The sequence below is a fragment of the Hipposideros armiger genome, unplaced genomic scaffold (assembly GCF_001890085.2).
Source record: "Hipposideros armiger isolate ML-2016 unplaced genomic scaffold, ASM189008v1 scaffold_110, whole genome shotgun sequence".
NCBI lineage: Eukaryota > Metazoa > Chordata > Mammalia > Chiroptera > Hipposideridae > Hipposideros > Hipposideros armiger.
This window is the reverse complement of record NW_017731460.1, coordinates 721,370-746,251: the sequence shown is the minus strand read 5'-3', so window position 1 is coordinate 746,251 and position 24,882 is coordinate 721,370. Positions and strand designations below refer to the sequence as shown.

Below are 24,882 nucleotides of genomic sequence, written 5' to 3'. Positions count from 1 at the left end.
AGAGCATAACCTTCCTCTGATGAATGTCTGCTTTCGATGTCATTTGAGGCAAATCATCATGTCGGGACCAAGACCGTTTGCACACCACATTGTTGTAAACAATCCACTTCTCATCACCAGTTATCAGTCGCTTCAAAAAAGGATCGTTTTCCTCACTTTTAATGAGCATATTACAGATGTTTATACATGCTGTCAAGTGAACTTCTCTGAGTTCATGCGGAACCCAAATATTGAGCTTGCTTACATATCCCAGCTTCTTCAGGTGGTCGCGAACACTTGAATGATGGATGTTCAGTGTCCCTGCAATCTCTTGTGTCATGTAATGTGGGTTTGACTTGATCAATGCCTTTATTTTGTCGTCATCAACCTCGGTGGGCCTCCCTGAGCGAGGAGTGTCGTTGAGATCGAAATCACCAGCACGGAATTTCATGAACCATCGTTGGCACTGACGTTCTTGTAGAACATTGTCACCGTAAACTTTATGCAACTTTTCACAAGCTTGACGCGTGTTTTTCCCTTTATGGAAGTAAAACAGTAAAATATGGCAAAAATGCACAGTTTGGTCTTCCATCTTCAACTTGTTGTAAAATCTCCAAAACTCCACCAAATCTCTCAGTTTTTCTTTAGAATGACACTAGAACTGTCAGCTGTCAAATGACATAGCAATGACATAGATGTGAATGACTGTAGTACTTCCAAAAATGAATTAGTGCCATCTGTTGCAAACATGCGTCATGACTTTTCCGACAACCCAATAATTTAACTTTTCAACTCTTTTAATAAGATTTAGCTTAAAACACAAGCACTTTGTACAGCTGTATAAATGTTTTCTTTATATCCTTATTTTATAAGCTTTTACCTACTTTATGAAATGAAAAATTTTTTATTTTTACTTTTTACACTTCTTTGTTAAAAACTAAGACACAAACAGGTAATTAGCCCAGGCCTAGACTGTCAGGATTATTAGCATCGCTGACTTCCCATCTCCACATCTTGTCCCCCTGGAAGGTCGTGGAGGGCAATGACACGCGTGGAGCTGTCATCTATTCTTCCGGAATACCTCCTGAAGGACCTGCCTCATGCTCTTCTGAGGAGGCGTCACTCTTTTCAGAAATAGTCTGTGCTGGTTTGCTTGGTTTGTTTCTTTTTTTAAAAAAAAAAAAAAGATTTGCTTGTAAGCAGATAATGTACCATGAAACTTTCTCTCTATTAATGAAAATTTTTTGGTGTTGGGGACCATGTTTTCAGACCTTTTAAGGAGCTTGTTGAAATTGGCAAGAGCTTCTGCTAAACCCTTCACTATATAATCTTATGGGACCATTGTCGTATATACAATCTCTTGTTGACCGAAATGTCATTATGCAGTGCATGACTGTAATATGCATGACTGTAATATTCTACAGTGAAGAAACTGAGGCATGGAAGGTTAAATACTTGCTTATTGCCGTATCATTATAATTGTAACTGGCAGCTATGGAATTTAAACTTAGGTCATCACATTATCTACCACCCTGGCCTTTCCACCAGGGGTGGAGGTGGGGCTGCCCTCTAGTACACTGTCCCCACCAAGGGTCTGTCAGCAGGTCCCTACAGCCCACTCCATGTGTCGGGGACCTCTGTGAAAGGAGAGAGTGAGGAAGATGGCCTGCATGTGAAAGACAAAAGAGGCGCCAGCATCCCAAGGACTCTACCCGGTGTCTGTGGACACCATACTATTGTAATAATAACAGCAAGACTCATACAGCACTTACCAAACCCGAGGCACTACTCTGGGTCCTTTGTCCTCACACACAGCCCAAGGCCCACCCTGTCACCTTCCCCATTGAACAAATGGGGACAGACGCAGAGATGGCAGTAACTTGCCCAAGGTCTAGAGCTACTAAGCATGCCGAGTCTAGACTGGCTCTCTGGGTGCAGTCTGCTCTTACCCATGGTGCTGAGCTGTTTCTCGCTAAAAATGCCTCTGGCACCTGGGATGTTAGAAGCAGGGCTGAGGCAGGACAGTAGGTTGGGGGAAGCTGAGAGAGCAGTGGTTCAGATTTCTCGGTGGGGCTAGGAGAGGGCCTGGCCCCCCTGTCACACAGCCTGTGGGCGCCAGCCTCGGACTCCCTGTCCGTGACAGCAGATGGGTGGGCTGCACTGGAAAGAGGGATGCAACAAAATGCCCCGTTTGGAGTTATAGGAGCCAGAGAAGAGGGAGACCAGAGTGGCAGCACCCTAACTCAGCCCCTCCTAGGGGGGCAGGGCTGGGCTCAGAAAAAACTTAGGGGACCTGCACATTCTAGGCGTGGTTGCTGTATAAACCCCGGTCCTCTTCCGAGGGGTTGCCCACTGCTGGGCTACACCGGGGTCCTGGAGTAGGAATTGGCCACCCCAGCCCCAGGAGGGTCATGGGTCTCACCTCCATCCCTCCTCAGGAGACTCCCCTGCAGCACCCCCTTCTCCTCCCCTCCCTACCAGGTACACAAACACACAGTGGCCCAGTTGCCAAATATGACCATATGAGCCTTGGGTATTTGCTATCAATATTTCATTGTCTAAACAGCACCTATGAAATATCATGAATGGATTGAGGTTTTGACAAGCAAATAGCCCAGGCATAATACCAGGGTGATGACGAGGGGAGGGGGATAATGGGGTCTGAGGGACCACAGGGACAGCAACCACATCCCTGGAGTCAGGCCCAGGGTTTGTGGGATGGCTGTCCTCTGTGTGTAAGGTCACCGGAAGCCACTGTGATGGTTACAGGGCTGTGCTGGGTTCCCTGGTTCTTTGGGGCGGGGCCAAAGGAAAAGGCAGGGTGGAGCCTACCCAGAGCACTAGGCCAATGGTCAGGTCTCTAAGGTCAGAAGGGCCAGAAAGAGGCAGGAGTTGGCAGGGTGCTGGTGGTCTTCGTCTTCTCCCACTCCTCCCGGGAGCTGCTCTGAGCCCCCTGCCCAGCCCCACCCTGTAGGGTGCTCAGTGTGTTGAAGCAGCCCCTCTGGCCTCTCTCTCCAGCTCTCACCCTCCTGGGGGTCAACCACAGCCCCCCTACGCTGTTTCCTCTGGACTGAACCATCTGGGCAGGAGAGGACATCTCACCTGGGCGACGTGTGAAGGCCCCATGGTCTTGGGCACCGCTCACTTCCCTCTCCCTTCAGAGGCCTCTGTCTGTAGGAGCCACATCCCTGAGCTCCTTCCTTCCTGGCCAAGAGGCCACACATGGTCCCCGAGGTCAATGGCGCTTGGGCCTCAGTTTGTTTATGTATAAAATGGAGGGGTCAGACATGATTTTCTCGGAGGCCTCTTCCAGCCCTGACACTCAGCAGGTTCACGGGTCACGGCCTGCCCTCTCCAGCACGGGCAGAACCGCCAGAGATTAAGGGGCTGCTCTCTGATCTGACAGGCTGGTGGGAAGGGTCTGCTGGAAAGCAGATGGGCTGAAAGCAGATGCAGCTGCGGAGCATACTGGGACCTCAGCCTATGGGGGTGAGAGGGAGGGAAGACGGAGCCGCCGAGGCCAGGGCTAGGAGCCGGGCCCAGCCTGGGGATGGGATGGACACCTGTTGTCCAGTGTACACTGGGAACATTGGCCCATTTAAGCTTGTGTGGAAAGTCCAGTGTGAGCAGGGGAGCCAAGGCAGCAGGGGTGACTGGCTAGGGCATGCTAGCAGCCAGGTGAGCGGCTCCCGGTGGTTCTCAGTAGAGCTGATTACTGAGGTTCTTGTCCAGTGGGTCAGCTGGTAGGTCCTGGCTGCTCCCTGGAGCTCCAAGTGAGGGGCTGTAGAAGTCTTCAGCACAAGCCAGAACTCTCCCCAGAAGCTACCTGTACAAATGAGGAGGTGCCAGGACTCAGGTGCCAGGGCTCTCCCCAGCCACGCCACATCCCAGGCTCGCAGAGGACATGCTGGCTGACTGCAGACCACCCACCAGTGGGGCATCTGACATGACTCTTCTGGGTTTGCCTTGCCTGGTGACCTGGCCAAAGCTAAGCCAACAGCTTCAAGGTCAGCACCTGTGTTTGGGATGGGCCCGAGGACCCCACACCAACTGTAAAGTGGACTTTGTCCTCTAACCTGACAGCGCCCCCTCAGTGGGCGTTCAGGCCAGGCAGTGGATATGGAAGCTGGGTGGGTGTTTGGAGGTCAGCGGCAGCCCTCACCATCGGGGACACCTGCTGTCCCAGGCCAGTGCCGGCCAGAGAGAAGGGTTCTAGCAGCTTGTCAGAAGAAAGCACTTCATCCAGCTCCCTCCTAAGAAACTGACAGGGCTGATGGTAGCTGCTGATTTCCCAAGCTTACAAAATTGGCAGGGGCGGCAGAGGGGGTTTTCTGTAATCCTTCAGTGATGGATTAGATGGTGGGGCAGATCTCTCAGAAGCAATGATGACCTTGAGAAAATGTGGGTGTCAAAGGAAGAGAGCCATAATCTCTCTTCCTCAAACTACTGCCAATAAGCCCTCTCAGAGCTGGAGCAGTTGATGGGAACTTCGCCACTGTTGCCTCCCGACTCGGGAGGCTGTAGCATTTGACTGCACGATAAGAAATTGCCAGGCACTTTCTAATTACAATTATCATCATCATGGATGTCTCTCTTAATTACTTTCTTATAATTAGCTGTTGCCTTTTCCCCAGCATTTGTGTACTTTTCAGATTTGCTGACATTTGAGAGCCTGAAAATAGGGACATTTGGGGAGCAGAGCAGAAAGGTTGGGGAAATGGGAGAGAAACCTCTTCTTTTCAGGCAACCTGATAAATTTCAGGGCCTTTGCGGAAAGAACTGGGAAAAGTAAATGACGGCCATGACAGGTTATTTTCTGAGTGGATGGGAAAAGGGCAAGCATGTAGATTTAGGTGTTGGGCTTTGTGGAGGGTCTCCAAGTGTTAAGCCTTGGAGAAAATATTCTTGAAAAGCCACCAAGGCTGCCATTTTTCAGGCTTGGGTTTCATTTTAAGAAATGGGGCTGAGATGAAGCGCACGCTTGTTAAATGCATGTTGGAGTTAATTAAATAACTGAGGCCTGGAGTAGCTTGCTTTTCTCCAGAGCCAGTGATGCGTTCTGAGCATCCGTGGGCCTCAGGGAGTAGTTAAAAAGTGGTTTATGTTCCTTGACCAGATGGTTGGTTTTCACTGTCTGTTCCTGTTCTTCCTCCCTCTCCCTGGGCCTCCGCAGCCCTGTGTACAGAGGAGTGCATGCACGGCCGCTGCGTTTCCCCGGACACCTGCCACTGTGAGCCCGGCTGGGGAGGACCCGACTGCTCCAGCGGTGAGTATGGGGTCCTGTGGGGTTGGACAGCTCCCGGCTCTGGCTTGGGAGGGCCTATGTCAGGTACTGGATTCTCTGTCTTAGGGTTTGGGCTGCCTAGGCAAGCATGGGTATCAGGGAAGAGGCATACCTACAGTTTGGCACATGATGGTACTTGGGGTGGAGGGCTTGAGGGGCATGGGGTAATGGTTTATGCGTGTCTGCAGGGGCATTGTGTGTTGGGTGTTTGGGGAATTGCTGGATCCTATGTACAGCTCTGACTCTTGACGAAGCACCTCTAGATATGGTCTTTGAGGGCTGAAGTGAAATTGAGATGCTACCGAAGGGTACAGACCCAGGAGGTCACTGTGATCAAGGCCTGGTTCTCGGCTTTGCTGGTCCAAAGGCTCAATCTTGTGGGTGTTCACAGAGGCCCAGGGGACTGATGCATGAGACTGATGGACACTGGGATTCCTCTGTGTCCCTAAAGGTAGGAGAACGGGACACTTGCAGGGACAAGTCACTGTGTTCCTACATCTCTCTGGGCAAGCCTTCCTGGTAAGTACAGAATGAGGTAGATGCTCTTGGGACTGACCAAGTGACGCACGCTGGCACAGGGCACCCTCTCTACTGTGGGGCTGGCCACCGAGAAGATGCGGTACACCTGGCAAATGCTCATGGAGTTCTCTGCCGAGAGCCCAGATGAAGGGAAGCCCACCCGCTCTGGCTCATTTCCCCTAAATACCTATAGATGGCCACCTTTCTGTTGGCACATCGTGCGATCAGCAGTTGGTTAACACCGTAGTCCTATTTGATTTTCAGAGAGGCCTTGATTAGTGTCAAAGCCCGCTTTCTTCCTGTTTTGAGCTGGGATAGAGCGTCTTTTTTATTGTGACTTGTGTAGAGACCATACCTAAGCCGACCTGTTAGGGCTCTAACCCCCATTACTGATCCACCTATGTTTTCACCGTCCGACAGTGACCATAATGGTCACGAAAACTTGGAAAGGAGGGACTGTTGGGTCTATGGCAGCCCAGTGTGGTGCTCTTACCCTTTTTTCGCTCTCTCTGCTGGGGTGGAAACATCTAGTTATGGTCCCTTTTTCCCAAAAGCCTTACCTGGAGCCTCCCTGCCCACCCAGTGCAGCAGATCATACCGACCAAAGCGAGGCGGTTGGATGTGGTTGTGTTTTGCGCCTGGGTGGTTATCTTGGATCAGGGAGCCCAGGGTCCGTCTGGGTATCAAGGGACTCTCTTCAGTGTGTTGGTGACTGCGGTGGTCTCCTCCTTCCACCTGTTTCACTGCTTTGAGGTAGGCCTCGTGGAGACACAGGGCCGGGGACTCCTCCAGACAATGAAGAGTAGACCTGAGGGAACACGAGGGTTAAAGGAATGTACGCCAGCAGTCTTCCTGTGAACTACAGGAAGCATGGTGGCTGACATGTTGGAGAGCTTTTCTTCCTTGTCCATGTTTTGCTTTGTATAATTTTGCTCACAGTGAATTGCTGATGAAGAACTATCTAACTTGGATTAGGTGAAGCTCTGCTGGGACAGGTCTGCTTGCTGCTGCGGGATTATAATGTCAGGGGCAGCCTGTTGGAGGTTGAAATATAGCCTGAGTCCTGGGGGCCCTGAGTGCATATAAATCACCAATCAGGGCCTGTGTGTTTGGCTCTCACCATATGCTGGGCTGTGCTAGGCAGCGGGGTGGAACCTGGAGGGTCTTTCAGACATGGTCTATGTCTCTCAGGGTCTCCAGTCTGGGGAAGGAAATAGAATGAAGGTGGCACTCGAACAGGACTAGGCGGTTTAGAATAAACCTTGCTTCTAGAGTGACATTACCAAGCACATAGGGAAATAATCTTGTTACTTTATAGTACAAAAACTGGGCTGCCTAATTTCCTCACCCCCAATTCAGTCATCAGACTTGGTGCTGAGCAACCCACAGCTGTTTCCTCAGTAAATCCACCTTCATGGGTTGAAAAGCCACCACCCCTGGGTTTACTCAAAGGCATGTACTACTAAACCCACAGGAAGTCCTAAAAGTGGGGTTACATCCCTGTGTTGAGGGATAGCTGCCTTGAATGAAGGGAGTTCATAGAGTTTCACTCTCAGAACCATCCAGGGCATTGAGTGTGTCGATGCCCTGCCATGAGTGTTCCAACCTCTGCTTGATTCCCCCCCATTAACAAGGAGCTCACTACCTCATGTGGCAGCATATTCTGACTATCGGAAAGTTGCCCCTCCTCTCGAGTGGAAGTCTATCTCTGGCTTCTACCAGTTGGTTCTCAACTGTGGTAAAGGCCAGGGCAGGGGGAAGGACTGCCTCAACCCTCATTTCCAGGTCTGGAATTTCTCCCGAGGAGCTCAGTGGGCAATACACAGACTGTGCAGGAAGATGGTCATCTTAAAGCAGTTGATAATAGCCATTGAGGCCACAGAGAAGAAACTAGAGTCCCCTTCCATGGATCAGCCCTGCACGTATTAGAAGACAGTGATCACATCCATCCTCCAGGTTTCTGTTCTCCAAGCTCCTTGGTTCTTCACCTGACATGGTCTGAACTGCCTTCTCCATCTGGTTCCTCTGCATTGGTTATGGCCTTTATTCTTCTTAAACTGTCGTTCCCAGAGCTGACCACTCAACTGCAGGTGTGTATGGAAAAATAATAATAGAGATAGGTACTATTGATTGAATTTTACTGTACAGTAGGCACTTTACTTGTCTTCTCATTTAATCTCCACTACAACTCTATGACATAGGGATTATTATTAGCCCCCTTTTACAGGTGAGAAAGTTGAAGCACTGAGAGGTTCAACAACTTTCAATAGATACACAGCTAGTAAATAGTGAAACTGGGATGGTCAGTCAGCAAAGACCTAAGTCCTAAATCCGAACACTTAATTATTATGCTGTCCTTCCTTCTGGATGCTCAACCTCTGTTAATATAGCCTAAGGTTGAAATTGATAAGAAAACGTAGTTGCTCACAGGGGAAGGAAGGCTCGCTTGAGAGATGTGGTCCAGCGATGTTGTTTTGGCGATAGAAGAATTGGCCAAGGGACACAGATTGTGCCTAGGTTTGCTCCAAGCAGTTGGAGGCCGTTAGCTGTTGCGCCATTGGACATCTGTCTGACTGGGTGTGCTGTGCAGTGCCTCAAGGTCTTTGTGGGGCCCACGCCCATGGGGATGGGTGTCCCAGTCAGTGCAGTTGGTATCTCTGGAGGTTTCTGAAGGGGACCTATCCATAGACATCTCTAGACCTGTGACACCCTGTCAGGGAACCTTTGATTTTTGTTTAATTGAAAGCATCGTTCTTTGTTGTTTTCTGATTCAAAAATTATATTTGCTCATGTTAAAAAGAAAATTCAAGCTGCACCACAAGTATAGACAAAAAGTTAAGCCCACACACCCAGGGATAACCACTTCTGGCATGTGGGGGCTTCCTCTCCTTGCTCCTTCTCGATGCGTTTGCACTTAGAGCTAGGTCTGGGTAAAACTTGTATTGTTTGGATCAAATCTATGTGCTTGTCTGTACCTTGCTTTTAAAATTCAGCTTTATGTCATACACTCATTTCCTTGTCCATAAGCACAAATCTTCCTTTAAGTTTTTAATGACCTTGTAGAATTTCATCCTATGGGTGAGCAAAAGTAATTAACCATTCTCATGGATGGGCATTTAGGTTGTTTTTCAGTATTTGAGGCCCACCATCCTTTATCCAAGATCCTTGGGGCCTGTTGGTTTCAACATTTTAGAGTGTTTTTCAGCGTCTGGAAAGGCATGTGATGACTATATCATATATGACATATATCCCAGTGGGGTCTGGGCAGAACCCTGGACTGAAACGTAATATTTCTGAAGTGAAATGTGACTGATCACATCTGGTAATATATAGAAAATATATAACCACAGTCGTATGAAGACTTTGCCTCTAAATGAATTTCGGAGCTGAACTTTAAAAAAAATTTTTTTTCATTTAGTCAGTTTAGAAATGTTTGGGTTGTGGACACAGGGATAAGGCACTGTGGCCCTATGTAAAAATATTGCAGTGACTCTTCTCGTGCATATATCTTTGCCCACTTGTTTTAATTCTTCTTAGGATAAATTCCTGGAAGTGGCAGGGAGGGTTATAAAGATCCATCATCCTCCTGCCTGCCCCCGCCCTGCCCTTTGTGGCTGCCACGGGATTTATGACTTTGATAGTCGTGAAGGTGACAAATCTAGTACTGCAGTGGGGGTAGGGGACTTTTCATTCTTTTACAGACTTATAACTCCATAGCCTGCTTTCTTTAAGGCCTGGACTAATTTCTTTCTGCTCCATAAAGGAAGTGAGGTGATGCTGATTTGTCTAGTGGGTAGACACCTTAGCTATTGCAGATAACTATGAGATGTTCGGCGAACCAATATGGGGAAACAGAGTGGCTGCATGCTTGGTCATAAACCTCCATCCTATAGAATCATAAAGAGTAAAAGCATGAAACGTCAGTCTACCCAGCATAAAGACGACAGAGTGACTCTTATTAAATTGCACTAATCTCACAAGTGGAGATAAAAAGAAAAAAAAAGTTTTCCAATATTGAATATCTAGCTTTTTAAAGTAATTAGGAATATTAAAGCCATGACAATGATTGAGATAGAAGCATTATTCATAACTTTTATTTCCGCACTGGGCAATGATCCAGTATATTTCATTTATGAGGTTTCAGCTGTAAGGAGAAGGACGTGAGCCAATTCCTAAATTAAATATGCCCTGTTAACTTTTATAAATGTTACCGAAAAATCAACTTTGAAATTTAAGCCTTCATTGTATTAAATTATTGTATGTTTTGGGCCCTGCTTCACTGCCTCCCATCCCATGGTGCTTTGAAGTTTGAGTGCCGGGCTATAGAATGGTGTTTTAGTTTTGCTCTCAGGCCTCCCCAGAAGGACTGGGCTATGCCTGACAGAGAAGCCCCCCACTTCTACCCACCCCCCCCCATTTCCCCACATTCTTAGATGCCACGGAACTGGTTTTATCCACATGCACAGACAGAGCACAGGACGGTAAAAGCTCACACTGCACAGTGTCTTACGATCCGTCGAAACTACCTCCCCACGCCCTAACCCCCAGTGCTGGGCACGAGACCAGCCTGCAGAGCAGGCCTGAGTAAGGAAGGCAGCAGGAACCAAGTTGGGACACCCCAGAGGAGCTTCTGCCAAGTCAAATGTGTTCTTATTTGAATGGTGTGTGGGACCCCTGGCTGATTTGGCTGTCAGCGGTTCTTGCAGATTAAAATAAAATGTTTAACAGCTCAGAAATATGCCCGCACTCCTAAACTAGCCTGGGATCAATGCTTTTCAAACTAAGGTATGTGTTTGCTTGAGATTTTTTTTCTGTGTGTGGTAAAATATACAGAACATTGAATCTATCATTGTAGCCTTTTAAGTGTACCGTTCTATGACATTAAGCACATTCATATTGTTGTGCAACCGTTATCACCATCCATCTCCAGAACTTTTTCATCTTCCCCAAATGAAACCGTACCCATTAAACACTAACCCCCCCTTTCCCCTCCCCACAGCCACAAGCAACCATTATTTATTTTGTCTCTAAGAATTTGACTTCTCTAGGTACCACAAATAAGAAGAATCATACAATATTTGTCATTTTGTGATTGGTTTATTTCAGTTAGCATAATGTCTTCAAGGTTCATCCATGTTGTAGCATGTATCAGAACTTCCTTGCTTTTTAAGGCTGAACAATATTTCATTGTGTGTATATACCACATTTTATTTATCCATTCATCTGTCATTGGACACTTGGGTTGCTTCTACCTTTTAACTATTATAAATAATCCTGCTATGAAAATGGGTGTGCAAATATTTCTTTGAGTCCCTGCTTTCACTTCTTTTGGATATATACCCAGAGTGGATTGCTGGATCCTATGGTAATTCTATGTTTAATTTTTTGAGAGTCGCCATACTGTTTTCCACAACACATGTACCATTTTACATTCCCATCAGCAATGCACAGGGTTTTAAGTTCTCCATATCTTTGTCAACACTTGTTATTTTCTGGCTTTGTTGATAATTGCCAAACTAATGGATGTGAAGTGGTACCTCATTATGGTTTTGATTTGCATTTCCCTAATGATTAGTGATGCTGAGCATCTCTTCATGTGCTCTATTGGCCATTTGTGTATGTTCTTTGGAGAAATGTTTATTTAAGTTTCCTGCCCATTTTTTAAACTGGGTTGTTTTGTTGTTGCTGCTGAGTTATAGGTGTTCTTTATATATTCTGGATATTAATCCTTATCACATATATGATTTGAAAGTATTTCCTCCCGTTCCATGGGTTGCCTTTTCACTCTGTTCATGGTGTCCATTGATGCACAAAAGTTTTTAATTTTGATGAAGTCCAGTTTACCTATTTTTCCATTTGTTGCCTGTGTTTTTGATGTCATACCCAAAAAATTATTGCCAAATCCAATGTCATGAAGCTTTTCCCCTATGTTTTTGTCTAAGAGTTTTATAGTTCAAGCTCATTTTGATCCATTTCTAGTTAATTATTATATATGGTATAAAGTAGGGGTCCAACTTCAGTGTTTTTACACATGGATATCAAGTTTTCTCACCACCATTTGTTGAAAAGACTTTTGCTAATGATTCTTGAAGCTATAGAGCTAAAACGTTTCACCATGTAATGGCACATTAGTTACCTGATAAATAATATAAACATTGTCTCTCATATTAAAACGTGCAGATTTATTATCGAACTGAATGTAGAATTGGCTTTTTTTTTTTTAATATGCTGAAGGAAGACCATAACCGGAATTAGATCTCCCAGGGCTGGCAACTGTTTGCAAGGATGATTTGCAGAGGGATCAGGGTTCAAGCCCTTTCCCCACTGCGTTTTTTTGGGGACTCTGTCTTCCTTCCAGCATGCCAGGCTGTCTGCAGTACCCCCACTGTCTATGCCTGGGTTCCTTGGCTCAGGATTAGCAGGAGGGCTGTGGCCCAGCCCACGCTACTTCATCTTGGGTGTTCCAGGTTCTCTGCATTTTCTTACAATGCTCAGTGCTGACCTGTAAGAGCTGTGAGTCGTACGACCTTCATATCACTGTGGCTTGGACATCCTGTTTTCCTGCAGCTCTCTTCACATATATGAAAGCCTGTATCCACATATTCCCGGAATGGAGTGCTAGGAAGTATGTTCTAGGATCCCCAAACCGAATTTCTAGTCACTGAGGTCCCATGATTTAACTTGAAACCATTGACTAAAGAGCTGGAAGGGACCTCAGAAATTGTCTGGTCTACTCCTTCCATGTTACAGATGGGCAAACTGAGGTCCAGAGAAGGTAAACTCCTTGCCCATGGTTGCCCAGGGAGGTAGTGACAGAATTGTAACTTGATCCTGGGTCTCCTGACTTTAACGCCTTTGTCTCCAACCAGTTGCTCTGGGAGTTAAAGGCTGGAGTTGTCTTAGAGGCAGATGGGTCTCGTTATAGCAAAACAAACAGACCGAGCTGTTCTGCAGACTTGTGTGCAGATGACCTAAAGGTCCCGGACCCTCCTGGTTCCTTCTCTGCCCAGGCCTGGAAGACAGAGTCATGACTGCAGGTCAGGCCAGAGCACTGGGATTGGGGATTTCCAGAGGGGTCAACCCTGTCATCTGCCTTGCTTGAAAAGTATATCAGGAAAGAGTCCTCATGATATCAGAGAAGTGTATCAAAAGAGTCTTCATGATATCAGGGAAGTGTATCAGGAAAGAGTCCCCATGTTTATCACATCATGGAGATGTCACAGGCTGGCACCACAGGACGTGGGGGCAATGCAAAGGTACAGGATGTGGGCCTGGATTCCTGCCTCTGTCCTGGAGCAGCAGAGGGTACCGAAATGGAGACAGACAGGGCCAGACAGGGAAGTGAGCAGGCCCGGCCACGCAGGTCTGCTGGGAAGGGTTACTGCGAACATGTTGGGTTTCCTTCCCCGTGAGGCAGTAAGGAGCCCCAGGGCGAGCAGTGGGAGAGGAGAAGGGAGTTGGTCAGAAAGAAGCATGAGAGGGCCACAGAGTCTGGAGAGGAAGGTGAATGGTATTCCTGCTCCCACCGTATGCAGATGCTTCATATCAAGTGTCTCATTTAATCTCCTGGCAGCTTGGAGTGATCATGTGTGTGTTATCTCCATTTCACAAGCAAAGAAATCAAAGCGCAGGGTAGTGGAGTAACTTCCGATATTCACCTAGCTAACAAGTGGCAGAGCAGAGATTAGAACCCAGAACGTGTGTTCTTCCCATAGTTCCATGCTGCTGCCTCTAAAGGGACGGAAGTCCTGCGCCATAACACACAGGGAAGCCAGCTTCAGTTTATACCCCTGCCTGGGGGACCCTAGCTGAGTCCTGCCCTCTCTGTGAGCCTCAGTTTTCTCATCTGTAAAATGGAAAGGTTACTGTGATTATTCCAGCTCTAAAATCCCATGTTCTGTTTCTGGGAAGTCAAATCCAGCATCATGTCACCTCATCCAGGGCTCTGGTGACCTTCCTGATGACCTCCGGGGGGTAGGGGATGGGCAGTCTCCTCTCCCCTCAAGAGATTCTCTCCATCCTAGAACTTGGAAAAGGAGTTGGAAGGGGGACAGCCATGGGTGGGGGCAGCCTCATGACTCATATCCTTGCCTTCCTACATTAGGGGCTCCTGGTGAGCCCTTGGTTGCCTCCTCATCTGGGAGGGGGTGTGCAGAGCGGCGTCGAGCCAAGGGGAAGGCTGCAGCTCTCGCGGGTTCTTTTTTCACTACACTGAGCTGGCTGTCAAGGTTAAAGCAACTTCAGATGAATCACCACAAAGCAATTATACTTGCGAGTCCTCGGTTCCTCAAGCACCACTCTGCCCAGCCTGTAGCCCTCGCAGAATCGCCTGGGCTGCCTTCTGCCGGCATCTGCTTGTGCCTGTGGGCCTCCCCGGGATGGTGGGCTCCAAGTCAGCACCGCACATTGGGGTGCAGTCACCGTGACGGGGACAGAAGGGAGCTATGGATGCGGCAGCAAATGCTTGTTCAGGGTCTGTGCATCAGAGGAACTGCTATTCACCCTAGAATTCTAATTTTGAACAAAAAGGAATTCAATAGCCAGGGTCACCGATGTTCTGTGCCCCTTGAGTTCCATTTAATGCACATTTATTGAGCACTTCTTAGAGGACAACAGTGCCAGGCATCCAGGGCTGAAGAGGGGGCTTAGGGATGAGGAGGGAATAGGCCCCATCCTCGGGGAACTTTGAGAAGAAGCCAGAACCACTAGTACAGAGAGGAGAGGGGAGGAGAAAGAGTCTGGAGAGAGAGAAGGCTCTGGCTTTTATGGGAGGGGGCACCTGGATGACTTAGGAAAGCCGTGTTGGGAGGGCGGAGGAAGGAAGGAACCAGATGTGTGCTATGGTCCCATTTTAGATGAAGAAACTGAGGCACAGAGAGGTTAAGCAGTGACCTGAGGTCCCACAGCTGGTGAGCATTAGAGCTGGGTCTCTCTGACTTTTCCCCCAGGACATGGAGGAAGGGGGGTAAGAAATGTGAGAACCAAGTCACTTGTGAGGAGTCCATGATGGAGGCTGAAAGAGACCTCAACCCAGCCCCAGTCCAAGTCCTGGGGGCTGGGGCTTCAGGGGGAGAACAGCGGGAAGGCGGGTCTGCCGGCCGCTCAGTCTGCCTTTCACCACTGGCCATCGCCCCCCCCCCAGCCCCTGCCTCCATTTTTTTGGGACACCCCAGCCTTGGCCATGCTCTAGAAGCTGTGAAGAGGTCCTCCCTTCCAGAGTGTCTTTCAAAGGTGCCTCCCTGAAGAAATGGGAAATGAGGAGTAGATGCAGGGTGCCCTGCCCTCATGGGGACTCAGAGCATTGTGGGAGTGAGGATGAGGCCAGGCTGGGGGCCGCTTGCGGAGACCCCAGAACCCAGGACCGAAGGCAGCTGGTCCCCACCCTATCTCCATCCCTGGGCTGGGTCATACTCCTGGGGTGACATCCACCAGAAAAGGAGGGGCGACCTCCTGAGAGCCCCCTTCCCAGGGAGGCAGGCCGTGGGGATAAGGGGGCATGCGCCACTGCTCTCCTGGCTCCTTGAGAGAGGGCAGTCCTCCCTGGGCTTCCTCTCGTCTCATCTGCCTCTCAGACCAGGAGACATTGGGAGCAGTTCCACCTGAGCAGGGGCAGCGGTCAGGCAAGGTCCTGCGACATGTGGCCTGTCCAGAAAGTCAATCGTTGGACCTGCGAAAGAGACACTGGAAAGCCTGGAGTCTGTGTGAGCCGCGTGTTTGAGGGGGCTGTTGTAGGGGAGGGGAAGGAGGTACATTCTGCCCAACTCAGCTCCAGCCATCTGCTCCCTGAGAGCAAAATTAATAAATAAATGACACACAGAGAGTCTCAAGAACTGGGGAGAGGGAGGCGGGTGGGAGAGCCCGCCTAGAATGTGACAAAAGCAGAACAGAGTGGCAGGAGCCAAGTTGGCGTCATCGTGTGGGGCTGGCAGCTGGTGCTGACACCACTCCCCTGCCCCACTTGGGCATAAAAAGGGTACTTGTGCCCCACCTCACACACACATGCACACGTACACTTCCAGGGTGGGCGCGTAGGCTGGGTCTCCATGGGAAATACAGCTCCTAGTAGAAGGGAATCACGAACTGCTCCCACCTGCACCCCACCAGCCTGGAGGACAGCCTGGAACCCTGCAGGGGAAGGGGAGGGAGGAGGTGCAGACTCTCTGGGGCCAAGAGGGGCCTGCTGATGGCAGGTCCGGCTCTCTAAGACCTGCCCACTGCCCCCCACCCCACCCCGCCCCAGTCTCCACGGACTTCCAGTTTAGTCCCAGTCGGCCCAGCCCTGTACTGTGCTAGAGATGGACACGATGACCTTATTTCATCTTCCTGCTGCCCCACTGCCCAGGAGGCAGGGATTACCACCCGTTTTGCAGTGGAGGATGCTGAGGTTCAGGACAGCTAGTCATTCTCCAGGACCACTCTGCTGCTCCAGGGTGTGTGCTTTTTTCACTGGGGCATATTTCTACCAGAATGCAGGGCTGTGGCGGAGGTGACGTTTGAGGCTGAAAGGGAGGGAACTCTGGGCTTTGCTTAGTCTAAGTCACTTAGACTTCTCTCCTAACACATATCCAGTGCTTACTATACACGCTGGCCTATTCGTTATTCATTATTATTATCCCCATCTTCCAGATGAGGAAACTGAGGCTCAGGGAGGTTAAGCACCTGGCCCAGGGACACACAGCTAGTAAGTGGCACAATCAGGATTTGAACCCAGGCGGTGTGTCTCTGGAGACCAAACTTGCAACTCTGGTTAATGCCCCCCCCCCACCTCCCCATTCCCCGCCACACACACGCACACACACTTGGGAGGAGGGGAGGTGGCTAAAATGGAGCCTGGATCATGTCACTTCCCTGCTCCCCTTTGCCTGCCAGGAAGTGCCCCAGCTCCTTGGCCAGGCCTCCAAGGCCCCTCTGGGTCTGATGTCTGCCTAGTTTTCAGCTTCATCTCCCATCACCCCACCCCCACTCCTCCTTCCCTCTCTCAGCCCTTCTTTATCCACTGACCCATGGCTCTCTTGCCTTCAAAACCCAGCTCAGAAGCCACCTCTGCTGTGACACTTCCTGATTCTCACAGACCCTGACTGTGTATACATGGCCGGCGTGGTTGGTACCACCCTGGACAATTACCATTTGATTGCATGTTTGCTACCCTCTCAGCCCTCAACCCCTGAGACTCTGTCCATAGCAGGACCCAGCTCTTAGCTGTCTCTGTCACCCGGGGCCCAGCATGGCAGGCTCTTGGTGGGCACTCAGCATAGTTGCTAGGTGGAATCCAGTGGATTTGTTCTCCCCTTTCATCATGTTTTTGTTCCTCCAGATGATGTTTTAGTGATGGTACTGGGACTAGGGAAGAGTGTGGGGCCTCTGGGCTGGATGCTTGGGAGAATTCAAAGCCTGTCCCTTGATCTTCCAAAGCCTCTCACCTATCAGTGTTTCCCAGGCACATGATCTGAAGGATTGCAATGTGAGGCCAGGCGTCAGCTTTGTCCTTCAGAGGAAGCAGAGATCACATCTATCTGGAAACATGGGAAAGATGCTAAGAAGGTCATGGAACTAGCACTCAAAGTAGGGTGAGACTTGAAGCTTCAATAGTCAGGTGTGGAAAGAGAGGGCGTTGGAAGCAGACCGACCGCATGAGCAAAGGTACTAAATGGTGAGTAGGTCTGTGCAGCTGAAGTAGAGGGTGGCTTGGTGGGGCCAGGCCAGGTGGTGTAGCCCGAAGAGCTTGGACGTTATTCCGTGGGCCGTTGGGAGCCAGCCCCGGAAGGCTCGTTTTGCATCATTTCAGTTTGCACTGTTTCCTGGTAGAGCAACTCCTCTTCTCCCAGGTAACCTGTGATCATGTCTGAACCCAGATATGGGAACAGAAGGGATGCTGGAGGCTTTGATTTTCCGCTCCCGTCCTGGGGGGTGGGTAGCGGGACCAGTCTGGACCAGCTGGACCATGCTCTGCTTCCCTTGTCCCTGACTGGAAGTGACCGAAGAACACACGGCAGTCTATGTGGGCATTGCGTGGGAAGCAGATTGGTTGGGCGGAGAACACTGTGATTACAAGTTGGTGAATGGATCTAGGCAGGGGTGATCCACAGAGGCTGTGTTGAACGTGTCCTGAACACCTTTCTGTCTCCCTGGCCAGACCAGGGGAGGCAGACCTGATGGCTAGTGGAATACCCAAGCAGAGCACCTGGAACTGGATCTATTGGCCCCAGGACCTCTGACTCCCAGCCTGCCTGTCAGGGGCAGCCCTGCCCTCCACCTCCAGTCCTCAGACACCAGTGGGACCCCAAGGCAAGCAGCAACTGCCCACCAGTGCTACAGCCACAGAGGCACCTCAGAACTGGGGAATCTGTCACCTTCTAATAAGAAAAGCCCATCCTGACAGGCTGGGTAATAGACCTTAAATTGAATAATTAATAAAGTTATAAAAAAATATGTCTACTTATGGCCAGAACAATTCAGCCCAATTAGAAGCAATTATTTCTTGTAGTTGTGCCACTTGATATTTTTTATGAACAGCTCTAGCAACAAGACAGGAGGGTTCCCAGGTCTGGCTGCCTGCTTGAGAGGTTCTATTGAGATTAATCTTTCCCTAGCTTTTCTTCCAGATGAGGAACATCCATCTCTCCATCCATCCATCCATCCATCCATCCATCCATCCATCCATCCATCTATCCGTCCTTTCATCCATCCCTCCATTCATGGGTCTATCTATGCATACATACTTTTGTTCATCTATTTATCCATCCATTCATTCAGCAGACATTTCTTGAGCGTCTTCATGTACCAGACAGTGTTCTAAGCTCTGGGCATGTGGAGATGGGTAAGAACCTGTTCCTCTCCCCAAGGAGCTCCAAGGCCAGGCAAGCAGACCTTTGAGTCATGCAAGCTCGCATTCCTGTTCCTCTTCAGAGGTCCTGCCAGATATGATTTTTGTTTTTTTCTGTGTATTCCAGGGATACACATGTGGATATTTGGACTTATACCTGGCCTTGAGCGCTGTAATCGGCTCCTTCCTAAGATGGTTCAGCTTGTTCCCTGACCTTTGAGAGTTTAGGGATCTGCTGGCTTTAAAGCGCCCACTGGTCTGGGTCCCAACTTTTATCAGGTGGCGATCAGGGCCTGTGGGATCCAGCTCTGCCACCGCCCCTGTCTTCCATGTGTCCTGGATAAGACATTTACTTTCTCTTGGTCCATCTGTAAAATATGAAGAATCGCTGTGCCACTGTGAGCTCGCAGGGATGTTAAGAGGCTTGAGCCGCATGTTGGAGACCTGAGTTTGTTTCGTGGAACACTGGGCATAAGTGAATTTTGAGTTAAATCAGCTCGTATTTTATAGGCACCCTGCAGGAATCCTTCCATAAAGCCAGTGCTCTTCTTTGCAGTGAAAAGATCCTCCTTCTGATTTCTCTGCTTGGACATTGAGACTTTCCTGATAGTGCCACAAACCACGATTCAGTTCCTTAAGTGTCCATAGAGCCTTTGCCATCAGCCCAGCCCTATGCTGGACGAATCTGATCGAGTTGTCTAGTGTGTTGTATTATGGCCACCAAACATTTATGAGGGACCTGCTGTATCCAGGGCTCTGGAGATGCAGGTAGTTGAGTTTTTCAGACGTTAAAAGACGTTTGAGGTTGACTCAAACTCAGAATCAGCCTCTTTGACCTGGGTTCCCTTTCACCTCACTGAGAAGCAGGGCGTCAGAGCTAGCCAAACAAGGTGAAAAGGGGAGCCACAGACTGATAGAGGACGTTTGCAACACATATAACCCACAAAGGATTAATATCCAGAACATATATATTTTTTAAATCCTACAAATCAATAAGAGCAACCCAGTTCAAACACTGACAAAGAATAGAAACATGCACTTCGCAGAAAAAGGGTATTTGAGAGCAATAAGCATATGAAAAGCTGCTCACCTCACTGGGAGTCAAGGGCATGCAAATGAAAACTAAGAAATGCTGCCACCTGACACCCATCAAATTGGGAAAAACTAATTTCTGATAATACCACGTGTTCGTAAGGATGCAGGCAAATGGACACTCCCATAGGATGCTGGGGAGAATATGAACTGGCAGTCCCATTTTGGGGAGCAATTTGGAAATTTTCAGTAAAGCTGAAGATAATACTAACCCCATCATACTGTGTTTCTCAAACATTTTTTCTACCTCCACAACCAAGATTAAGAAATACATTGTATGTCATGTCCCAGCCCATACATATGCACACAGGGATATTTTGAAATCTCTTCTATTGAATTTTTTTTTAAATTGTAGTTGTCACTCTTTGTATTGATTTTATGATTGTCCTCTGGGTTACAACCTGACGTTTGAAACACTCTGCTCCCGAGAGCCTCTCCAACACGCACAACCCTGCATCATTGTTTGTAATGGTGAAAAGCTGCAAGTAACCTAGAGGTCCCTCAAGAGGGCAATGGATAAATTGTAATATTTCATACAGCGGAGTCTCCACAGCAGTTTAAAGGAATGAACTAGTGTCATCCCTGTCTACTTGGATGAATCTCAAAGATATAATATTGAATGAAAAAAGCAAGTTGCAGAGAGCTATGTCCTTACCATACACTATCATTTATATAAAGTTTAAAAGCATGCAAAACAATGACTATGTTATTCAGATGTAGTGAAAGTATAAAAACAGACATGGAAATGGTAAATACTACAGCCACGCTTAGGTTACCCCTGGGAGGGAGGAAGAAGGGATTAGGGCGGGATATACAAGGAGTTTCAGCTGAGTGATGTTTTATGCTAAAATAAAAACATCTGATGTAAAAATGGGGAATATTAAGATCTGTTTGATGAATATACTGCTTTAATTTTCTCTAAATTTTACAATATGCTTGAAATAGTCCATAGGCAAAAGAAAAGGCCTTTGTCACCTCTTTCTCCTATCCAGAACCCTAGCTCATGAGAAGGAAAAAAAAAAGTTTGTTCTAAACTTAGTGTCCATGCCATTCAATTTGGTTCAACCAATGTTTATTGAGCACCTACTATGGGGTCTGACAATGCCAGGAGTGAGGTGTGGAGTAGGCGAGAAGGTGGCAAGGATCTTACAAGTAAAAATTTGGAGCTCGGCAAGGACATAGGCTGCCCACCCACCTCTGTGATAAAACACAGAGAAATGTGTGCCACAGGCCCGGAGTTTGGAGCCTGCATCTCCCTGGGGAATCAGGGAAGTCTCCCTGGAGGAAGTGAGGACTGAGATGGACTTTGAAGGGTGGACAGGGATTGATTGGTTAGAAGCCCTGGAAAAAAGAGGAAATCCTGAGCTCCAAAAAGCTCCAGGTCTGCATGGGAAAGAAGAAACCACAGGACAACTCAGGCCTCTGAACTGTAGCGCTGCAGCTAAGATGGTGACATGTACCTTTGACAGCAGTGCCCAGCAGGAGATAGACAGATGGAGTGGAGAAGTGGGTCTAATTCATCAGGGAGCTGGAGAGCTGGGTTCCCGGAGGCTGCTGGAGATTGGAGACAGCCTGCCTGCCGCAGAAGGCACGGCCTCTCAGGGACAGCCTTGCTCCACCACCCATCCTTGGATGAGGGGACAAAGTTCTGCTCAAATCCCAAACTTTAAATTTATTTGATCAGCTCCCAGTAAATTTCTCATACCAGAGGCCTTGCCATCCATCTCAGGGTGGCAGGGCAGGGCAGAAGTAGAGGTGGGGGTGGCCTGCAAAGGGGGGGGTCTGCCTTAGATTGCTTGGGGACATGGCCACATGTCTTGCCAGGAGGCAAGCCCCTAAATCCTCCTGGCTTGCTCCCCTCCTAGTCAACCTGAATAGTTTAAAATAACTCCCTCAGACCTTGAGGCCGGTGCCAACTTTGTGTCATCCATCAGCTCTGGCCGATTTCTTATTAAGGTGCTGCTGCTCCTCTGGAAAAGTCTCCACCTTAAATCAAAGGGCCAGTGGGGCAAGGGAGAGACAGAGGAGCTGGAGGCAGTGGGGCGGCAGCAAGTCAGGAAGATGAGGTTCTAGTCTTACTGCTTGGGGGAGCTGGGCCGCCTTTTGGGGGCCTGGCTTTGCAGCTCGCTTGGGGGCCTAAGGATGTCCGTTGTCTTACTCTGCATGGATTACAAAGGCGGCCCAGGGAGAAGCTCAGCGGTGGGCACCTTCCTCCAGTGTCCCAGAAGCCAGCAGGGAGAAGGCTCAGGGAAAGTGGACTTTTAGCACTGACTGCATTTACCCTGCATTCATTCACTCACCTATGAGTACATCTCATGTATTTAATCCATTTGTGTGGGCTGCCTCCTGTGTGCCTATTCTAGGTGCTGGGGAGACAGCAGTAAACAAAACAGAGTGTGTGCCTCCATGGGTCTTGCCTCCTAGTGAGGGATGCTATCGACAAGCACAGCAATAAACATGGTCATTTCAGACATTGGTCTGAAGAGACTAAAACAGAGTATTGAGTGAGGCTGTGTGGTCAGTGAAGGCCCCCCTGAGGAGGAGACATTTGAGCCAAGATCTGAATGATAAGAAAAATCAGAGACCAGACGGTTTGTACATTGGTAAGCCTGATTAATACCTGGTCTATTTTTGACTCAGCAGAACAGGATTTATTTTATGCGTGGGGGACGATTGCTAAGCCAGGCTCTGCTGAGGATTTATAAATAGATAGGCAAGTGCCTGCCCACACAATGCCTTCAGTCTCGTAGGAGTGATCACCCACTCCCCCAGGGAACTATAAGGCTAGGTGCCTCGGGGAGGACCACGGCATTATGCTGAAAGTTCAGGAAAGGCACACAGGCCCTTCCATCTGGGATGAGCAGGGAAGGGGTCCCAGAGGGCAGAGTGCCTACAGGGAGCTGTTTGGCAGGATGTGGGCTCTGTGAATGGTGCTAAGCCTGGATATCGCTTATTTATTCCCTCAGGTGCAGGTCCTGAGTGGGAGCGTGTGTCCTATTAATTACTGAGTGAGCTGGGGCAAGGAGGAACTTGGAGTTGGAAGCAGCTTTCTTATAATAATTGGCAGCAGGATGAGTGGCGTGGATTGTGTTTTCCTTGCTGTCGCTGCTGCCAAAGGAAATCGCTGAGGTGTCCACTCATTTCTGCATTGCATGTCTCTTGGCTCTGGCTCACAGCCCTGACTGGGAACCAGGAACCCTGGACACTCCAGATCACGGGAAATGACAGGTCTTCCATCCAGCTCAGGGCTCCTTGGGAGAGAGCACAAACCACATAGGCAAGTCAGCTGCTGAAACGAGCAACTCGCTTCCGTAAGTCAATACAATTTGCTTAGCAAATAGAAGTGGGACAGACTTCTCTGCATTTGGTCCCAGTTCTCAGTGCCTCTCTGCATTGGTCACAGCCAGAGGGTCCAGAGGACAACCAAGAAATACAGTGACTTTCCATGCAGCTTGGAAGCTGATGGGCTGATGACGTCAAAGGCTGGCACTGAATCTCACTGTGGGAACCCCTGGAGAGCGGGTCCAGGCTTGGCAGTGCCGTGGTGCTCTCATGCCTGTATACAGGAAGGGAGAGGGCAGTTCAGTGAGGTGGACCTTTGATGGGGTTTTATCTGCCCCACGCTGCCCATGCAGTGCTTTGGCACAGAATAGAACAAACAATGGGAGACACCATGGCCACTAAATTATACCAAGATGTCACAGCTGAAATGAAGGACAGTCATCTTTTCCTAGCTCTTGAGGGGTGGGGTGGGGTGGGAAGATCAAGTTAGTGTATAGTTTTCTCTCAATTCTATGTTTTTCTCTTCAAAATCTTCCTATAACCTTTGTTTTTCTCTTCAAAATCTTCCTATAACCTAAGCTACTTGACTGCACAAAAATCTAGGGACAGCAATGGAACATTGTTAAGCACCTAATATGTGGCAGGTTCTGAGCGGGGCATGCACAGACATTGGTCCCAACCACCGTGCAAATCCTTCCCATTCTACAGATAGGGAAACTGAGAGGGGGAGTTATCAGGGAAAGGCAGGTTGATTTGGAAGACTATGCCTGTGTAAGCTAATATTTGCCTCAGCCCAACATTATCTAGTTAGTTACAGACACCCCCACACAGGCGCCAGTTACAATCCCCTGAACACCATTTTTGCTCAGTGGTAATCCCAGGATGCTGAGTGTTCTTCCTTCCCCGTCACAGTGGACCTCGTTTTCATGTCAGACGCCCGTGTCCCAGCCAGGGCAGCTTTGGGCAGTTGAGGTTTGGTCACAGACGAGTCACAGTGCAGCAGGTGACATCCAGGGCAGGTGTGACTTTGACGTTTCTGGAGCTCAGCTCTCTGACTGCACACTGCAAGCTCTGGATGAAGGAACAGCCATGCCTGGCAGTTCCTACAGCTCCCAGTCTCCAGGGGCTTTTGCCAAAGCTGGGCTTCCCCAGCCCTCAACACCTGTGGGGACAGCCTTGGGAGCTGACCCTCCGATGAGCTGGCCCCTGCCCCAGAGCCCAGACAAATGCCCTTTACTCCAGTCTTTCCTGAATGTCCTCCCCAGACCACCATTGGCTGGAGAAAAGAGATAGAGGGACCTAGGCACTCTTCCTAATTATAACAACTCTCTTAAAACGGGGGTCAGCAAATAACAGCCTGTAGGCGATGTCTGTTCCACAACCTGCTTTTGTAAATAAAGTTTTATTAGAGCATAGTCATGTTCATTTGTTCCTGGATGCCTGTCTATGATTACTTTCTCACCACATTGGCAGAGCTGAGTAGTTATGACAGGAACTGTCTTGCCTACAAAGCAAAAAATATTTACTGTCTGGCCTTTACAGAAAATCTTGGCTGATTCCTCTGTGAGAACATCAGAATTTTTTGCCCCAGTGTATTTCGTGAAAAGTATTAAGTGCCATAAAGACAGGATTACCAAACATTTTCATCACCTGGGATAACATTATAATAACAATAATAATGGTAGGAATAGCAGGGATTAATGCTTACCTTGTGGAGGCTAAGAGCCCATGCTATGGAAGCACACTGGCTTCACCATTGTCCCAACTGTGCGACCTTGGACAAGTTGTATGGCCTCTCTGTGCCTCGATTTCTTCTTGTAAAGTGGTAGCTTTTTGGGGGGGTTGTTGTGTGGGTTGGATAAGGTATTATATGTAAGGAGCTTAGACATGCCTGAACCAAATG

At 48.8% G+C, this 24,882-nt stretch overlaps 1 protein-coding gene across 17 annotated transcripts in view; it reads left to right on the top strand.

Annotated features, from left to right (window-relative positions):
• MEGF11 (multiple EGF like domains 11) overlaps positions 1 to 24,882 on the top strand; it is a 378,756-nt gene that overhangs the window by 176,786 nt on the left and 177,088 nt on the right. For all 17 annotated transcript variants that reach the window (XM_019647332.1, XM_019647328.1, XM_019647330.1 and 14 more), the window contains one exon: positions 5,153 to 5,245. In XM_019647332.1, coding sequence (XP_019502877.1) covers positions 5,153 to 5,245 — 93 coding nt within the window. The remainder of the gene's footprint in view (positions 1 to 5,152; positions 5,246 to 24,882) is intronic.